General features: G+C 36.2%; 1 protein-coding gene across 1 annotated transcript in view; it reads left to right on the top strand.

Annotated features, from left to right (window-relative positions):
* LOC134844937 (spermatogenesis-defective protein 39 homolog) overlaps window positions 1-14,186 on the top strand; it is a 350,820-nt gene that overhangs the window by 335,474 nt on the left and 1,160 nt on the right. Inside the window, exons 3-8 of the mRNA XM_063861765.1 lie at window positions 2,952-3,124; window positions 6,161-6,400; window positions 7,904-8,120; window positions 8,293-8,398; window positions 8,554-8,885; window positions 9,277-9,467. Coding sequence (XP_063717835.1) covers window positions 2,952-3,124; window positions 6,161-6,400; window positions 7,904-8,120; window positions 8,293-8,398; window positions 8,554-8,885; window positions 9,277-9,467 — 1,259 coding nt within the window. The remainder of the gene's footprint in view (window positions 1-2,951; window positions 3,125-6,160; window positions 6,401-7,903; window positions 8,121-8,292; window positions 8,399-8,553; window positions 8,886-9,276; window positions 9,468-14,186) is intronic.

Here is a 14,186-nt window from a genome sequence, read left to right as displayed (position 1 = left end):
GTAAGCGGAGATTTAATAGGTCATAGAAATACTTCCAAATTGGTTGAAGGAAGCTTATTTGCCATAATTGATTTGTTACAAGGAGCAAAATTTATCTTTTTGTACTTAATATGGCGTGGGGGGTAATTTTCACAAAAAAACTGAATTCAAAAAAATTCATTTTATTTTAACATTTTTTTATGTTATTACTGCTATATAAATTGAGGCATATTAGTTGGTAAATTTCTTATTATATCAAATTGACTGGTACTGCTAATGCGTCATAATTGGCGTGTGTCACTTAAGAAGTTTTGTAGACTCAAAGTTTTACTCATTCAGTTTTTCCCAGTAGCTCTATCAGTCAAATGTTTGCTTGTGTATGCGAAGTGCAACTTCGCCTCTGTGTAATAATTGTTTTTTAAGTTTCAAAAACTTAATTTAAAAAAGGCTTCATGAAATTAATTTTTCCAAAACCTATAATGGGGTGATCGAGGAGTACTCTCAGAGGTTGCAGTTCTTTCCTCCAAGTTTGACTGCTCAAATGATCTTAGTTTTCGAGATCAGCCAAGTTTAAGGTTCCCAACCTTAAGGTGGGGTGCTGTCAAAGTAATTTCAGGAAGTTTATATCTGGACTCGAAATATGACTGCTCTATGCATTTTTTTCTCCTAAATGTGACGTTTTTATGATTTTACAAAAGTTAAATTTCAAAAAAAAATTCAAATTTGAAATTGTCGACGCATTGGTGGGGTGAAGTCAGGTTGCTAGCAGCAGTTGCACTTGAGGTCTCCATCCTACTACTTTTGCTCGTATCTTTCAAGTTTTTAAAATTGACGTTCTTTCATGATATTTTAAAATTGTTCCTTAAACTAAGAATTAAACAAAGAAAAAATCTGATGTTTTTAATTTAATTACGCTGGAACTAAGTTAAAGAGTTTCATTCATGATAGCAATCAAAATATGGAAAGTGCAGCTGTATGCTGATTTCAGTGATTTTGACCTTGAAATTGTTTAATACGGAAAGTGCAAAAAGAACCCTGAAGCTGACATATTTTATCAGGGGGGACTTGAAACTTCTTCAAGTTTTTTTTACATAGTAAGTTTCGGCTCTACTGGTGTCTGCTCAAAGATTGTCGGCCTTGTTTCCGCTTCGTAAGTTTTGTCCAATTGCTAATTTGAACTTCAAATGTCTTGCTTGACATGTTTGCCTAGAATTCCTATTTGATAAAAACAGGTATTATGAAAGTGTAATGGTTTTTCATTTTATTGAGACCCTTTGGAAAGTTTTAATACTTTTTGGAAAAAACTAAGTATTTTTTCCAAAAACTTTCTTCTGAATTTCAAAAAAAGGGTTTACATAAAAAGACTGCCTGCATTTTTCTGTGCTTGCATACTCCCCTGGTCCCTTTTTGCTTTCAGTTTTGTGTACAGCCTTCGGAAACGTCTGTGGGGGGAGTATTTCTCCGATATATTTTTTTCGTTTTCTCAAAAACTAACCTAGCAAGTATGATATTTAGGTTTCAATGTATAGAATGGTGTTGAAAACTCCCCTCAATGAGCGGTTATGCCCAATTTTTTTTGGACATAAGCTATGGGCCTCGGAGTAGTCAGGTTTTTGATTTTTTTTGACCGTTTTTGAAATCTTCTGATTTTTCTCAAAAACTAAGCGCCCAAACCTGAGGTTGGGGTTTCAATGAGATAATTAGTAGTGGGAAGCTCCCCGAATTAGTCAAATTTTTGATTTTTTGAGCGTTTTTTTTTCTCAAAATTTGTTGAATTTAACCAAAAAAATACTCTTCTATATCTGCGATTTTGGGTTCAATCCAAAGAATGCAAAAAATGGGTTGTGGGAAGCTCTTTTGCGCCCAAATTTGTTATACAAAACAAATAATGGCGCTCGATAAAGTCAGTCTCGATTTTTTGTCTGTTTTTTGAAATTTTTTGATTTTCTCGAGAACTACCCGGCCAAATCGAGCTTCTTGGGTTCAATCGAAATGACCGTTCTACATGAGCGGCTACGCCCAATTATTTAAAACGAAAATTTATTATTCTCGGAAATGTCAGCTCTATGATTTGTTGACTGGTTTTTTCTTTTTTTTGGTCTTTTCTCGATAACTATCCTGGCAAAACCGATATCATAGTTTTAATCAACCCAAAGTGTTGTTGGAAGCTTAAATTTAGATTTTGCTACGCTAAGTTTCTGCTAGAAAAAAATGATGGCCTTTAATTAGATGAAAGTTGGACCGTTTTTTGGAAGTTTTTTCAACTTGACTCAAAAATTACTTGCCAATTCTCAGGTTAAGTGTTCAATCGAGAAATATGGGTTTGAAATTTTTCCCTACTTTATCGGCCACGACCTGCGTTTAGCTATTTTGACTATTTTATAGAAATTTTTGAATTTTCTTAAAAATTGCCCTGCCAAATCTGGGATGGAAATTTTAATTGAAAGAAGCAATTGCGCGAATGTTTCCTGGAAAGAAGCGGCTACTCCTTATTTTTTTTGTAAGAAAAAAGGCTAAGAGCTTGGGAAAATTTCACTCTTAAGTTGTGAAACAAGTAAGGTTTTGGGCAAATTCTAAATTCGCTTTTGGTCCCGCATCAGTGTAACAAATTCAAAAATTATAAAATACTTACTCCAGCCTTAGCTGAGCCCTAGGTGTATTTCATCGAGACATACAAAAATTTTGGTTCACCTAGATTTTTTTCATTTTTTTCGCCGCATGCTTTTTTATGATTGTATTGTGTCGCAAGTGGTGCGAAGCTCCGCTTCGCCTGTGTGAACGAAGTGTTTACGTTTTTTTTTCAGGAAAAAGTATTGAAGTTTATTCACCCATGTTTGCTTATTTTTTGCCGCCGTTTTTTTGTTTTGAAGCTCGATTAAAATATTGGAAAGTGTCACAAATTGGTGTTTTGAAAATTTCTTCGATTATCGTTTTTTACTAAATAAAAAATTATTTTGCCAACCTTGGATCAGAAGTATTCTCCGAGTTCGACACAGAATCAGGGGCGGAATTGATCACACTGAAAGGATCTGCTTATCTAGAGCCGAAAAATGTCAAAAGTGGTTTAAATAGAGTTGAATCTGAGTCTTACTCACTACCCAGATCCATGCCAGTTGCATCAACCACTTTGAACTCAACACTTGCTGTAAGTCAATGGTTTCTAAGTTTCGTTAATATGCGTAACCATCTATACTATGATGGCATGGTTGAACTCAGTAGTGCTAAAATTTATCGGCAAAACAGTTTTTTGAGTGTCAATAAACGAGGTAAAGACACTTATTTAGGCCTTGCTTTTTTATTTACTTAAGTTAATTTTCAATTTACTTCAAATGAATTTGTTACAGGGAAGGTAAATGAGCTCTCTGATAACAGAAGTGGGAATGGCGCAAAAACGAGAAAAATGGCGCATCAGGGTTTTTGGTGTACCAAGTTGTTTTACAAATTGCAGTATTTAAATTGAATGTGTCGAATAGACTAATTAATTAGCATGTCATTTTTATAGAACTCAGAAATTATGAACCTATATATTATATATTTACTTGCTGGCTTTTTTTATCTCGCCATGCTTAAGCCTCACAACATACTATTTTTGCATGTTTAACGAAAGAATTTTTGCACGTTCAAACAATATCGTATATTGCAATGCTTCAGAAGTTTTTTCGATTTTCTATTCTAAATTCGGTGTTTAGTTCCCCAAGTTTGAAAGTTGCACGCTGTCAGGGTTCCCCAGGGTTTGAGAATTGGGCCTCCAAATGTGAATACCCAGATCTTTTTAGTTGCGCGATACATTGATTCATGTAATTTTTTTCGAAAGTTTTCATAAAATTTAGATTTACAAAGTTGCTAAAAATATTAAATTCTCAAAACTGAGGTTCTGAGGTTGGGCCCTGTCAGGAAACTCTCAGGGGTTGCAAATATTGCCTCAAAATATGACTGCTCAAATCCGTTTACTTTCCGAGATTTGACGTTTTTTTTGAATTTTTTTCAGACATTTTCTGAAAATTTTGATGCTAAAATTTCCACAAAGATTGAAACTGCTACCATGTATTCAGGTCCTGTCAAGATTTTCTCAGGATTTGCGAATCTTGCCTCAAAGGTGACTGCTCAACTGCTTTTGGTTTTCGAGATATGATGTTATTTTCTTTCAATATTTTTCAAAATTTGAAGTTCCCAATCTCGTTGCGGGGAGTTCCCAGTGTAGTCTCAGAGTTTGCAGATGATCTCGCCTCCAAGTTTAATTGCTCAAATAATCTTAATTCCTGAGATATGCCGTTTTTTATGGTTTTTCAAAAATTCTCATAAAACTTAAGATCTAAAAAAACTCATTATGGTGGGATGCTCTTACGTACTCCTAGGTTTTTATCAGGAGTCTAAATATGACTGCTCAACGCCTTTAGTTTTCTTAAATAGGACGATTTTACGCTTTGAAGTTTTTGAAAAGTGGTAAGTTTTCAAAAAAAAATTCAAAATTTGAAATTGTCGTCTTTAGTAAGGGGTGATGTCAGGTTATTATCAGCGGATGCAGATCTGGCCTCCCATCCTATTATTTTGGGTCAAATTTTTGAAAATGGCGGTTTGAGTGATATCAATTTACAATTAAATTAAGAAAAAGGTATTTTAAAATTAGTTACGCTGGATTATGAATCGCAATTATGAGTTTGAAAATTTTGCAAATGAAATTGTTCCAAAGTTTTTTCCAATATGAAAAGTGCAGTTTTATGCTTTCGGCAATTTTATGAGCTAAAAACACGAAGACCTGAAACCCAGTAGTTTTAGAGGTTTTTCCATTTATTTTATTATTATTAAGCTAAAATTATTTTTATCGTTCAAATTTTGCAACCAAAAGAGTATTTGAATTCCCTTGTCTATTGTTATGGTTGCATTGTTGCGTTCCCATATACTTTATGTAAACAAATTTGACGTTTACTAATTCGTAAGCACCGGAGGTGCTTTATACGCTAGTAAATTTTGTGGCAGTTACATTTTGCAGGTAGAGAAAAGGAGAGGATTGTTTTTTTTTTCAGTTTGAAATTTTGCCATGTTTATTGTGATATTCATTTTTTTTATTATGTTCATTATTTATGAATAGTATGAACTTAGTGAAGACTCTTATATAGGTCTTGCTGATTTTTTTTCAGGAAAAAGTCTTAAAATATTGATTCACCTACTTATAAAGCACTTTTTGAGTTCAATTGAATTCATCTGCTGAAAGTGACGTAAATAGCGCTCTCCAAATACGAACGTGGAAATAGTGCGAAAAAACGTGAAAGATTTCTAGTTTCGTAAGTGGAATTTTTTTAAAAATATTTCCCAGCGGAATAAGGACTTTACCTATTAATCCAGTTTTCTCAAGTTGGGTTCATGTTATAAAAAAATGCGCCAATCATAAATTGTGTTTAGAAATTCAAAGAGCTTAATGGGCATTTATTTTTTTTCTTTGAAATTCGAAAGTTGAGATTTTTCAAAAAAGTCAGTGTTTTTTAAAAATTTACTTGCGTTCATTGCTCTTCTCCAATCTTGGATTGGCTATGTTTGAGTTCAATTGAAGTTCATCTGATGAAAGTGACGTAAAAAGCACTCTCCAAATACGAACGTGGAAATAGCGCAAAAAAAAACGAACTAATTTAAGTTTCGACAGTGGGATTCATTTTTAAGACTTCCCAGCGGAATAAAAACTTTATCTATTGATCAATTTTCTCAAGTTGGGTTCATGTTATCAAAAAAGCGCCAATCATAAATTGTTTCAGAAATTCAAAGGACTTAAAGGGCATCTAATTTTTCTTCGAAATTCGAAAGTTGAGATTTTTCAAGAAAGTCAGTGTTTTTTTATAGTTACTTGCGTTCATTGCTCTTTTCCAATCTTCGATTGGCTTTTTTTCTTGTGGTCGGAATTTCTATGTTACTTGAACAGCAACTGGCTATTCTTGTTTAATTTTTTTTTTTGGTTTTTTTAGCTTCATTAAAACTCTTGTATATTCAAGTTTATTTGCTGGTTGTCTGAATTTTGATTTCGTTGAACATCAGTGCTTCATGGAAAGAAAGTTATGCTACTCCTTGAAAATGCATTTTTCGGATGTTTTTTTCTCTCAGATTTTGCAGTAAAGTGGAATTTCAAAACTTGGCATTGCTCCGTCCTTTTTTGAAGATACATCTAAGTTTAACTTAATACATGCCTACACAGCCAACAACCAGCCAATCAATGTCTGCCAGCTCAACGCCCTCAAAGAGACCTCAAGTACGACTAGTAGTTCCCAGGAGTCTCGCAGCTGAGTACACTTCGGCTGTGCGGAAGGCGGTGGCCACCAAGTCAGGCGACCAGAAGGCACTGGAGTTGGAGAGGTGCGAGAGGCTGCTGCAGATGTACGTCAGGAGTTACATTGCTGCATCGCCACTTCCCAAAGTCACCTTTTCGCCTGACGAGGTACTAAAGTTGCAACATACATTTTTACTAACCAGCGGATTTAGAGGGGGGGAGGCGGATGCTCCCCCCCCCCCTCAGGAATTTGGCCCCCTGCCGATGCAAAGGGTCCCCTTTTATACTATTTTGAGCAGGGGCGGACTTAGGTGGAAAGCGGACGCCCCCCCCCCCTCCCTCAGTTAATCGACCCCCTGCCGACCCAAAAGATCCCCTCTTTGTACTATTTTCAAATACCCGCACCCCACACCCCCTGAGAAAGCCCTATATCCGCCCCGGTAGCTAGCATTAAACCGCCCTACAGCTCTTTGAATTTCAAAAACATGTTTTGGTCACTTTCTGGATAACATTAAATCAATATGACAAAACTGGACCAATTGGTGAAGTTTTATTCCGCTGGCAACTCAGAAAATTAAAGTCCACTTTCTTAATTAGAAATCGATCACGTTCTTTGTGCTTTTAACACTTTTCTTGTTCGATAGATAAAATTGCCTTTCTTTTAACAAAAGAAATCACCTGAGTTAAAAAAATCACCTGAATTTAAAAAAATCACCTGAATTTGAGCGAACAAATTTTAAGACTTTTTCTGAAAAAAATATCATCAGGACCTATATAAAAATCTTCACTACGATCATTTACTCTTAGTAAAAACAAGAATAGTCCACATTGGCGATAGTGGTAAAAATCCTAAAGTTCCTTTGTACTGTTTTGAGCAGGGGCGATTTAGGGAGGGGCCCCTGCCGACCCAAAGGGACCCCTTTGTACTATTTTGAAATATATGTTTTTGGTGACGAACCCTAAAAATTTTCTGAAGGTGCCTTTGGCGCCAATATTTACTAATTTTGAGGGGGGAGCGCGCTACGAAAAAACGCGTTTTTTTGGTCAAATTTTTCCAAAAAGTGTCTAAAACGTTTTTTTTTTGGCAGACTTTTTAGTGCTTTTGGAAAGCTTGAAAAATCAATTTGGTCGACCGAAAAAACGGTCGACAAAATGTTCGTAATTTTTTTAAAATCCGCCCCCCACTCGAGAAAATCCAAGATCCGCCCCTGATTTTGAGATATCCATTTTTCTTTTTTGGTGACGGACCCTAAATTTCTTTTAAAGGCAAATTTGGCGCCAATATATACTAATTTTGAGTTGGGGCGCGCGTCGAAAAAACGCGATTTTTTGGTCAACATTTTCCAAAAATTTTGACCAAAAAACGCCTTTTTGGCCTGTTTTTTCGAAATTTTGCCTGCGGCGCAGAAAATTTGGTCAAAAGGGGGTTGCTTATAGTGATCTAGGAGAGCTCAAAAATCAATTTGGTCGACCTAAAAAGTAAGGTCCGAAAATCCGCCCCCCCCCCTTCGAGAAAAACCTAAATCCGCCCCTGTTTTTACTAGTTGATATTTTAGTTTATGAGAATTTAATGTAACCAGCTAGAGTGCATAATGTTTTCGTGTATATTTTGTTCATATACGTCTGTAGCACTTTTCTTATTATTTATCTGAAATTTTGTGTTTTTGACAGGTCATCGGCAAACTCACTTCGGGTGGGAAGCGGGGAGAGGAGGCTGTTTTGGAAGTGTTTCGCAGTGAGAGGCAGAAAAGAGCCCTACTAGAGCGTGCTTGTCAGTCCCTGAATGGACTCTGCATCACCAGAGTGTCTCTCTTCCTCTACAGGACTCTGAGTGACGACATCTTCAAGGAGATCATGATTAACCACCCCGATGCAGTTCAGCATCTGGGTTCGTCATAGTTCATGTTGAACCCAGAGAAAAAAAATTCATTTAAAAAATCAACGTTAAACGTTTTAAATTGTTTAAAAGGTATCCTTCATCGCTAGAATTTAGTCAATGATTTATCAGCAGTAGTTAATCAAACTTAGATGGCCGCTGTGAAACATGGGCTGTTTTTCAGTATCGTACTTCAAATCGATGAACGACTATGTGAATCTGGAGAAGATCTACAAGATCATGGACAGACAGCGAGACATGTTTTACCTCCTGCTCAAAAAGGCCAACAAGTAAACATAGCTCTAACTTAAACTGAATTTGGCACTTGAATGGCACGATAATTTTACCCAAGCATTATATCATGTTTGCTGTGGATGGTAAACATCTACTTAATTTTTACATGCAGCAGTTGAGTTAAACTACTAATAACAATTTGATGTGTTAGTGAATCTGTGCCTGAGACAAAACTGTGGGCTTTACAGACCATAAAGAGTCGAATCTGTTCTCGAGACGTGGAGAACAAACTAAAAATAGGAGGAGTAACTGCATTCGAGTTGGAAATGCTATCTGAGCAGATCATGCTAACCGAGTCACAGATCAAAATGCAACAGATAAACGAGGGAATGGTGAAGAAGAAAACGAACCAGATCTTAGCTGCACAGCCTCCACAGAGACCAGTAACGGGAGAGTCGCTGTTGTCCACCATTCACCACTGTGAGTTCTACCACCCCAATGTGAGACACTCAGTGCAGACTTCTACTGGCAGTAATTCAAATGGTAAGTGCAAATATGACCATTGCTGTAACTTCACACGAGTCTTCTTTTCTCGCATTTGGAAAATGTAGTAGTACATGGCAGCAGCCATGTTAGTTATGCTCTGAATCTTACAATTAGGTAAAATTCTTGGTTTCCAGTTAGTGACGCTTTTCTTTCTCCTAAATTGTTGATTTTGATATCTAATCGATAGTGAAACCTTCATGTTAATATTATATGTTCGTAAATATCTTTTTTGTAACTCATTTGATTTTATTCGAAAGCAAAGCATTTTTGAAGGTGCTAGTGAGAAAAAACTAGCTTTTGTTATTCGTTCTTCTGGCCATCTCCTGCATTAACAACCAAGTGTGCAAAAATATTAATCAGGTTGCAATTTGTCAAGTTATGTGTTCAGATGTGGTTCTGGACTCCTCTGTGTACAAGAGTAGATTCAAGCTGACAGAGATGGAGTTCCAGTGGCCAGTTGTGAGAGTGCTGGCCAGTAGAAGACAGTGGGACAAGATTGAGCAACTCATGGTCACCAAGGGATTCCTCTCCTCCGCCGCATCCTCATTCATGGGCGGAGTCACAGGAGGTGCAACTGGGGTAGGTTGATTGATCAATTGTTTTAGACGTCATGTTTTTCCCCAAAAAGCAGAGTATTTTTTGAGCTGAATATTTTTCAAAAGCATATTTTAGAATCAGGGGCGGATTTCGACCCCCTCAACAACCAATGGGTCCCCCCTTTTGTATGATTTTATGACATTCATTGTAGGCGTCTTGGGCGCCAATATATACTAATTTTGAAGGGGAGCGCGCGCCAAAAACCGCCAGGCTTTTTTTGACCTGTTTATTTTTTACACTTGTGAAGCAAAGTGTATTAGTACGAACTTTTTTTCCAACCTAAGTCCCAAATAAAAGTCTTTTTGATGACACTTTTGAGTCGGTAGGCTGCGGTAGTAGTATTAATATCATATGTGCTTTGACATTTGATTAGTAAAAAGTTAACACAGCTGATGCATTTTTAATTCATCAAATGAACTGAAAAAATTTATTTGTTTCAAACAGCAGTACAATGATAAAAAGCTCGATTTCTGAACTATTCCAACTCAATCTATCTTGCAATTTTTTCTAATGCATAATTTATGCATAGTTTGGCTTTGTGCTCTGCAATTTTATTACATGCAAATTGGCGTTATTGGTGGCTAATTTTTAGGGATTTTAAGCATCCGTGGCTGAGTGTAGTGCGTGCGTGAGACCCAAGTTTGCTAGGTCGAAGATTCGAATCCGACACGTAGCCGCGTTTTTTGCTAATTCGAGGCCTATTTCTACTTTTTCTTAATTCGTTTGATAGCTGTTTTTTGGCCGTGTGTTAGCGAAGCACAGCTTCGCTTCTGTGTCAAAATTTTCCTGTGGAGCAAAGTGTTTGGCCAAACTAGGTTTTTTTAGTGTTCTGGGGGTGCTCACAAAATCAAATTGGTCGGCCTAAAAAAGATTAAAAAAAGCTTCATGTTTCGAGGTTTCTACTTTTGATTTGTTTTTAAGTTCAGTTCATTTCTTTTGTTAAAAGGAATGCAAACCACTATCGAACAGCAAAAGTGTAAACGTCACGAAAAACGGGATTGATTTCTACTTTCCAAAGCGGATTTTGCTTTTCAGGTTTCCCAGCGGAATAAAAAAGTACCTATTGATTCAGTTTTTTTTTTTCAAGTTAGCTTCGTTTTATCACGCAATTTGAAATGATAAATTGTTCTTGAAATTGAAAGAGCTTTAGGCCAAATAAGTTTTCTTTAGTGAAAATCAAAAAATGAAATTTTTTCAAAAAACCAGTTGGTATTTTTTATTTCTTTGCGTTCATTGAGTATTTTCCAACAGTCCGATAGCTATGTTTGCTTACGCAGTACAGTGCTGGTTTGTTCTTTTTTTTGCAATGAGTGCAAAAAACTTTGATAAATGATTGATCTATTGGGTCTTATGCACTAAACGGGTAAAATTAGTTTCTCTCTATCTTGAACTAAAATTTACGTGGTTGGATCTGATTGGCTAATTCAACAACGTTGTACGGTATTTCAAATACATTTCAAGCAGTTAAGATTGTTAGCCGAAATGACCAAAACGTAATTTTTTTTGTTCTGTTGAAGCCATTTCACAAAATTTTTCTTGTCTGGTCTAAGTTTCACAATTGACTTGCAATTAGTTTTATTAGTTGACTAAGCTCCACATTTTTAAATTTCGGCTTATGTTTTTATCTGCTGGAAATGTTGACTGAAACGCATGACTGTGTTGCTTGAGTTTGATGGGGCCAATCAGATTCGACTGAATAATTTATAGCTCAAGATATCGAAATTTTTATCTTGGGCCGTTAAGTGCATAAGACCCAATCTATGTAATGATAAGCCAGTTTTGGTTTGGTTGTCATTTTTTTTATCTACTGTGAAAAATATGGTTTGCGAAACGGATCGAACAGCTTACTGCTCGGTCTCATTGAGTTCATTATCACTTTTTAATCAGTTGACTTTGTTTTACCGTTTGTTATCTTCAATTTGCTAAGGCCGGAGGGATGCTTTGAGCAAAAATAGTCCAATAGCAGAAAAACTAATTAACCAAAGCTACAAATAGCAGACCATTTTTTACCCCGCTATTCAAGTGTTTGTCATTGATACTAGTTCTGTAGAATATTTTATATTGCGTCCCCTACACGCTTTGGCATGGTCCATTGGTTGTTACAGATTAGTCTAAAAACAATATCGAAATTTTGTTCTTCTAATAGATGAATCTTATAATTGCGCCAATTATGTTACCAATAGCGCCGTTGGAATGTGTGAATTGTTTGAGTTCATTTTTTTTTTACACAAGCATAGCTTGTTATAGATTGAACTCACCTTTTTTTCCCAACCTAAGTCGCAAATATTGTTGCGTTGCTCAATAGAAAGTGTTCATTTTGATCAATAACCAGCTATTAAATACAGCCAATGCTAAGATTATAGACACATACTATTATATTACAATTTCCTGTTTGATAAAAACTGGTACTTTGAAAGCGTATGGGATCGGGTTTTTTTTGAGACGCTTGGGAAAATTTTCGTTTTTCTCAAAAACTACTCAGCCGATTTTGAAAAGAGTGGTACGAATGGAAATCCCGGTCACTCCCCTGTGTGCCTTTATACTCCCCTATCCTCTGCTTTTGCCTTACCCCACTTTCTACAGCCTTCAAAAGATGTGTGGGGTGAATTTTTTACCCCAATTTTCAGATTTTATACATTTTCTCAAAAACTACTCACGCAAATCTGCGATTTTGGGTTCAATGGTTAGAAAAGGTTGTTGGAAGCTCTCCTGCATAAGAGGCTACGCCCAAATTTTTTTTTCACAAAAAATTATGGCACTCAAAATAGTTAACTTCTCGATTTTTTGACCATTTTCTGAAAGTTTTCTGGAAAACTACCCTCCCAAATCTGGTATTTTAGTTTCAGTCGAAAGGACGGATTGTAGGGAGCTCCCCTGCAATAGCGGTTACGCTCAAATTTTGTCAGACAAAAAGCTATGATCCTCAGAAAAGTAGAATTCACGATTTTTTTTTACCGTTTTTTGAAATTTTTCGATTTTTCTCAAATCTAAGGTTTTGGTTTCAATGAGTAGAGTGGGTTGTGGAAAGCACCGCTGCATAAAATATTACGCCTAAATTTTTTTCACCAAAAGTTATCACGCTCCGAGAACTTTTTAACTTCTCTTTCTCGAAAACTACCCACGCAAATCTAATGAGCAACGTTTTAAGCATCTTTCAACCTCTTTTTATCACTTCATTTTCGAAGAACACTTAAGTAATTGATGAAATAACAGATTTTGAATTCATTAAATTGGGATTTACTTTTCTATGCTGTAGGTCTGTAGGGAATTTACCCTTGTCCTTCCGCATCAATACAAAAATTTCATAAATTATCAAACAGGTATTTCAAGCTTAAGCTGGCCTCTAGCTCCTTTTTGATAAAAACAGGTCTGATGAAAATGTGTTTTTTTGTATTATTATTTACTTTTTGAGACGCTTATGAAAATTTTCGTTGTTCTCAAAAACTACTACCGATTTTCAAAATTGTGGTTTTAATGGGAAGGCCGGCCACTCCCCTGTGTGCTTGATTACTTCCCTATCCTTTTTTTTGTCTACCTTAACCCATTTTCTACAGCCTTCGAGAAAGTGTGTGGGGGAATTTTTGACCCAAGTTTTTGAATTTTGTACATTTTCTCGAAAACTAGCCACGCAAATCTGCGATTTCGAGTTCATTGGGTAGAACAGGTTGTTGTAAGTTTATTGGGTAGAACAGGTTAAAAAGTTTATGACCCTCGGAAAAGTCGAGGTTCATAAGTATTTCTGCACAAAAACTGGACATAACCGTTTATGAAGTGGAGCTTCCCACAACCCGTTCCTCAAACTGAAACCAATATCTCAGATTCGGGAGGGTAGTTTCTGAAAAACGACAAAAAGTTTCAACTAAACAGTCAAAAATTCGTCGTTTTTCAGAAACTACCCTCCCGAATCTGAGATATTGGTTTCAGTTTGAGGAACGGGTTGTGGGAAGCTCCACTTCATAAACGTTTATAACCAGTTTTTGTGCACAAATACTTATGAACCTCGTTTTTAGCAGTTTTTCTTCAATTGTCTTGAAAACTACCATCTCAAACCTGAAATTTTAGGTTTATTGAAGAAAGAAAGGGTTGAGCGAAGCTCGTCTGTGTAAGCGCTCTCGGTCAATTTTTATAGCACGAAAAAAGTTATGGCCTTCATAAAAGTCAACGTTTAATTTCTTGTCCGTTTTGTCAAACTTTTGACTTCTCGAAAACAACTCAATCTGATATCAAAGGTTTAATCAAGGCAACAGGTTGTAAGAAGCCTCCGTGTATAAACTGCTAAGCATTAAACTTCGAACCCGAAACATTTTTAAAAAATGACATGTTTCTGGAAAGTTCCAAAATTGCGTTTTTTTTCACTCATTTCTTAATAGAGCAACAAACAAGGTTTTGGGTGAAGCCCAATGCTTAAATGTTTTTAAATAACTACTGCATCCCGCATCAAAACAACAACTCAAAAAATATATCAAACCGGTACTTCCGGTCTTAGCTGGGCCTCAAGTAGCACTTAAGCTTCAAGTTATCATGGATCTGTAGCGTAGAGATAGGGAAGAAGACCCGCAACAAAATAAGAGGGTTCGAACCTGGGCAGGGTCGGATGTTTTTAATGAATTTTTCGTATACTAGTTTAAATGCGTCTGCTCTATAAATTGAGGCATGTCAGTTGGTAGATTTCGTTTTTTTTTCCAAATTGACTGGTACTGC

The sequence above is a fragment of the Symsagittifera roscoffensis genome, chromosome 1 (genome assembly GCF_963678635.1).
Source record: "Symsagittifera roscoffensis chromosome 1, txSymRosc1.1, whole genome shotgun sequence".
NCBI classification, from domain to species: domain Eukaryota; kingdom Metazoa; phylum Xenacoelomorpha; order Acoela; family Convolutidae; genus Symsagittifera; species Symsagittifera roscoffensis.
This window is presented reverse-complemented; position numbering and strand designations above follow the sequence as displayed.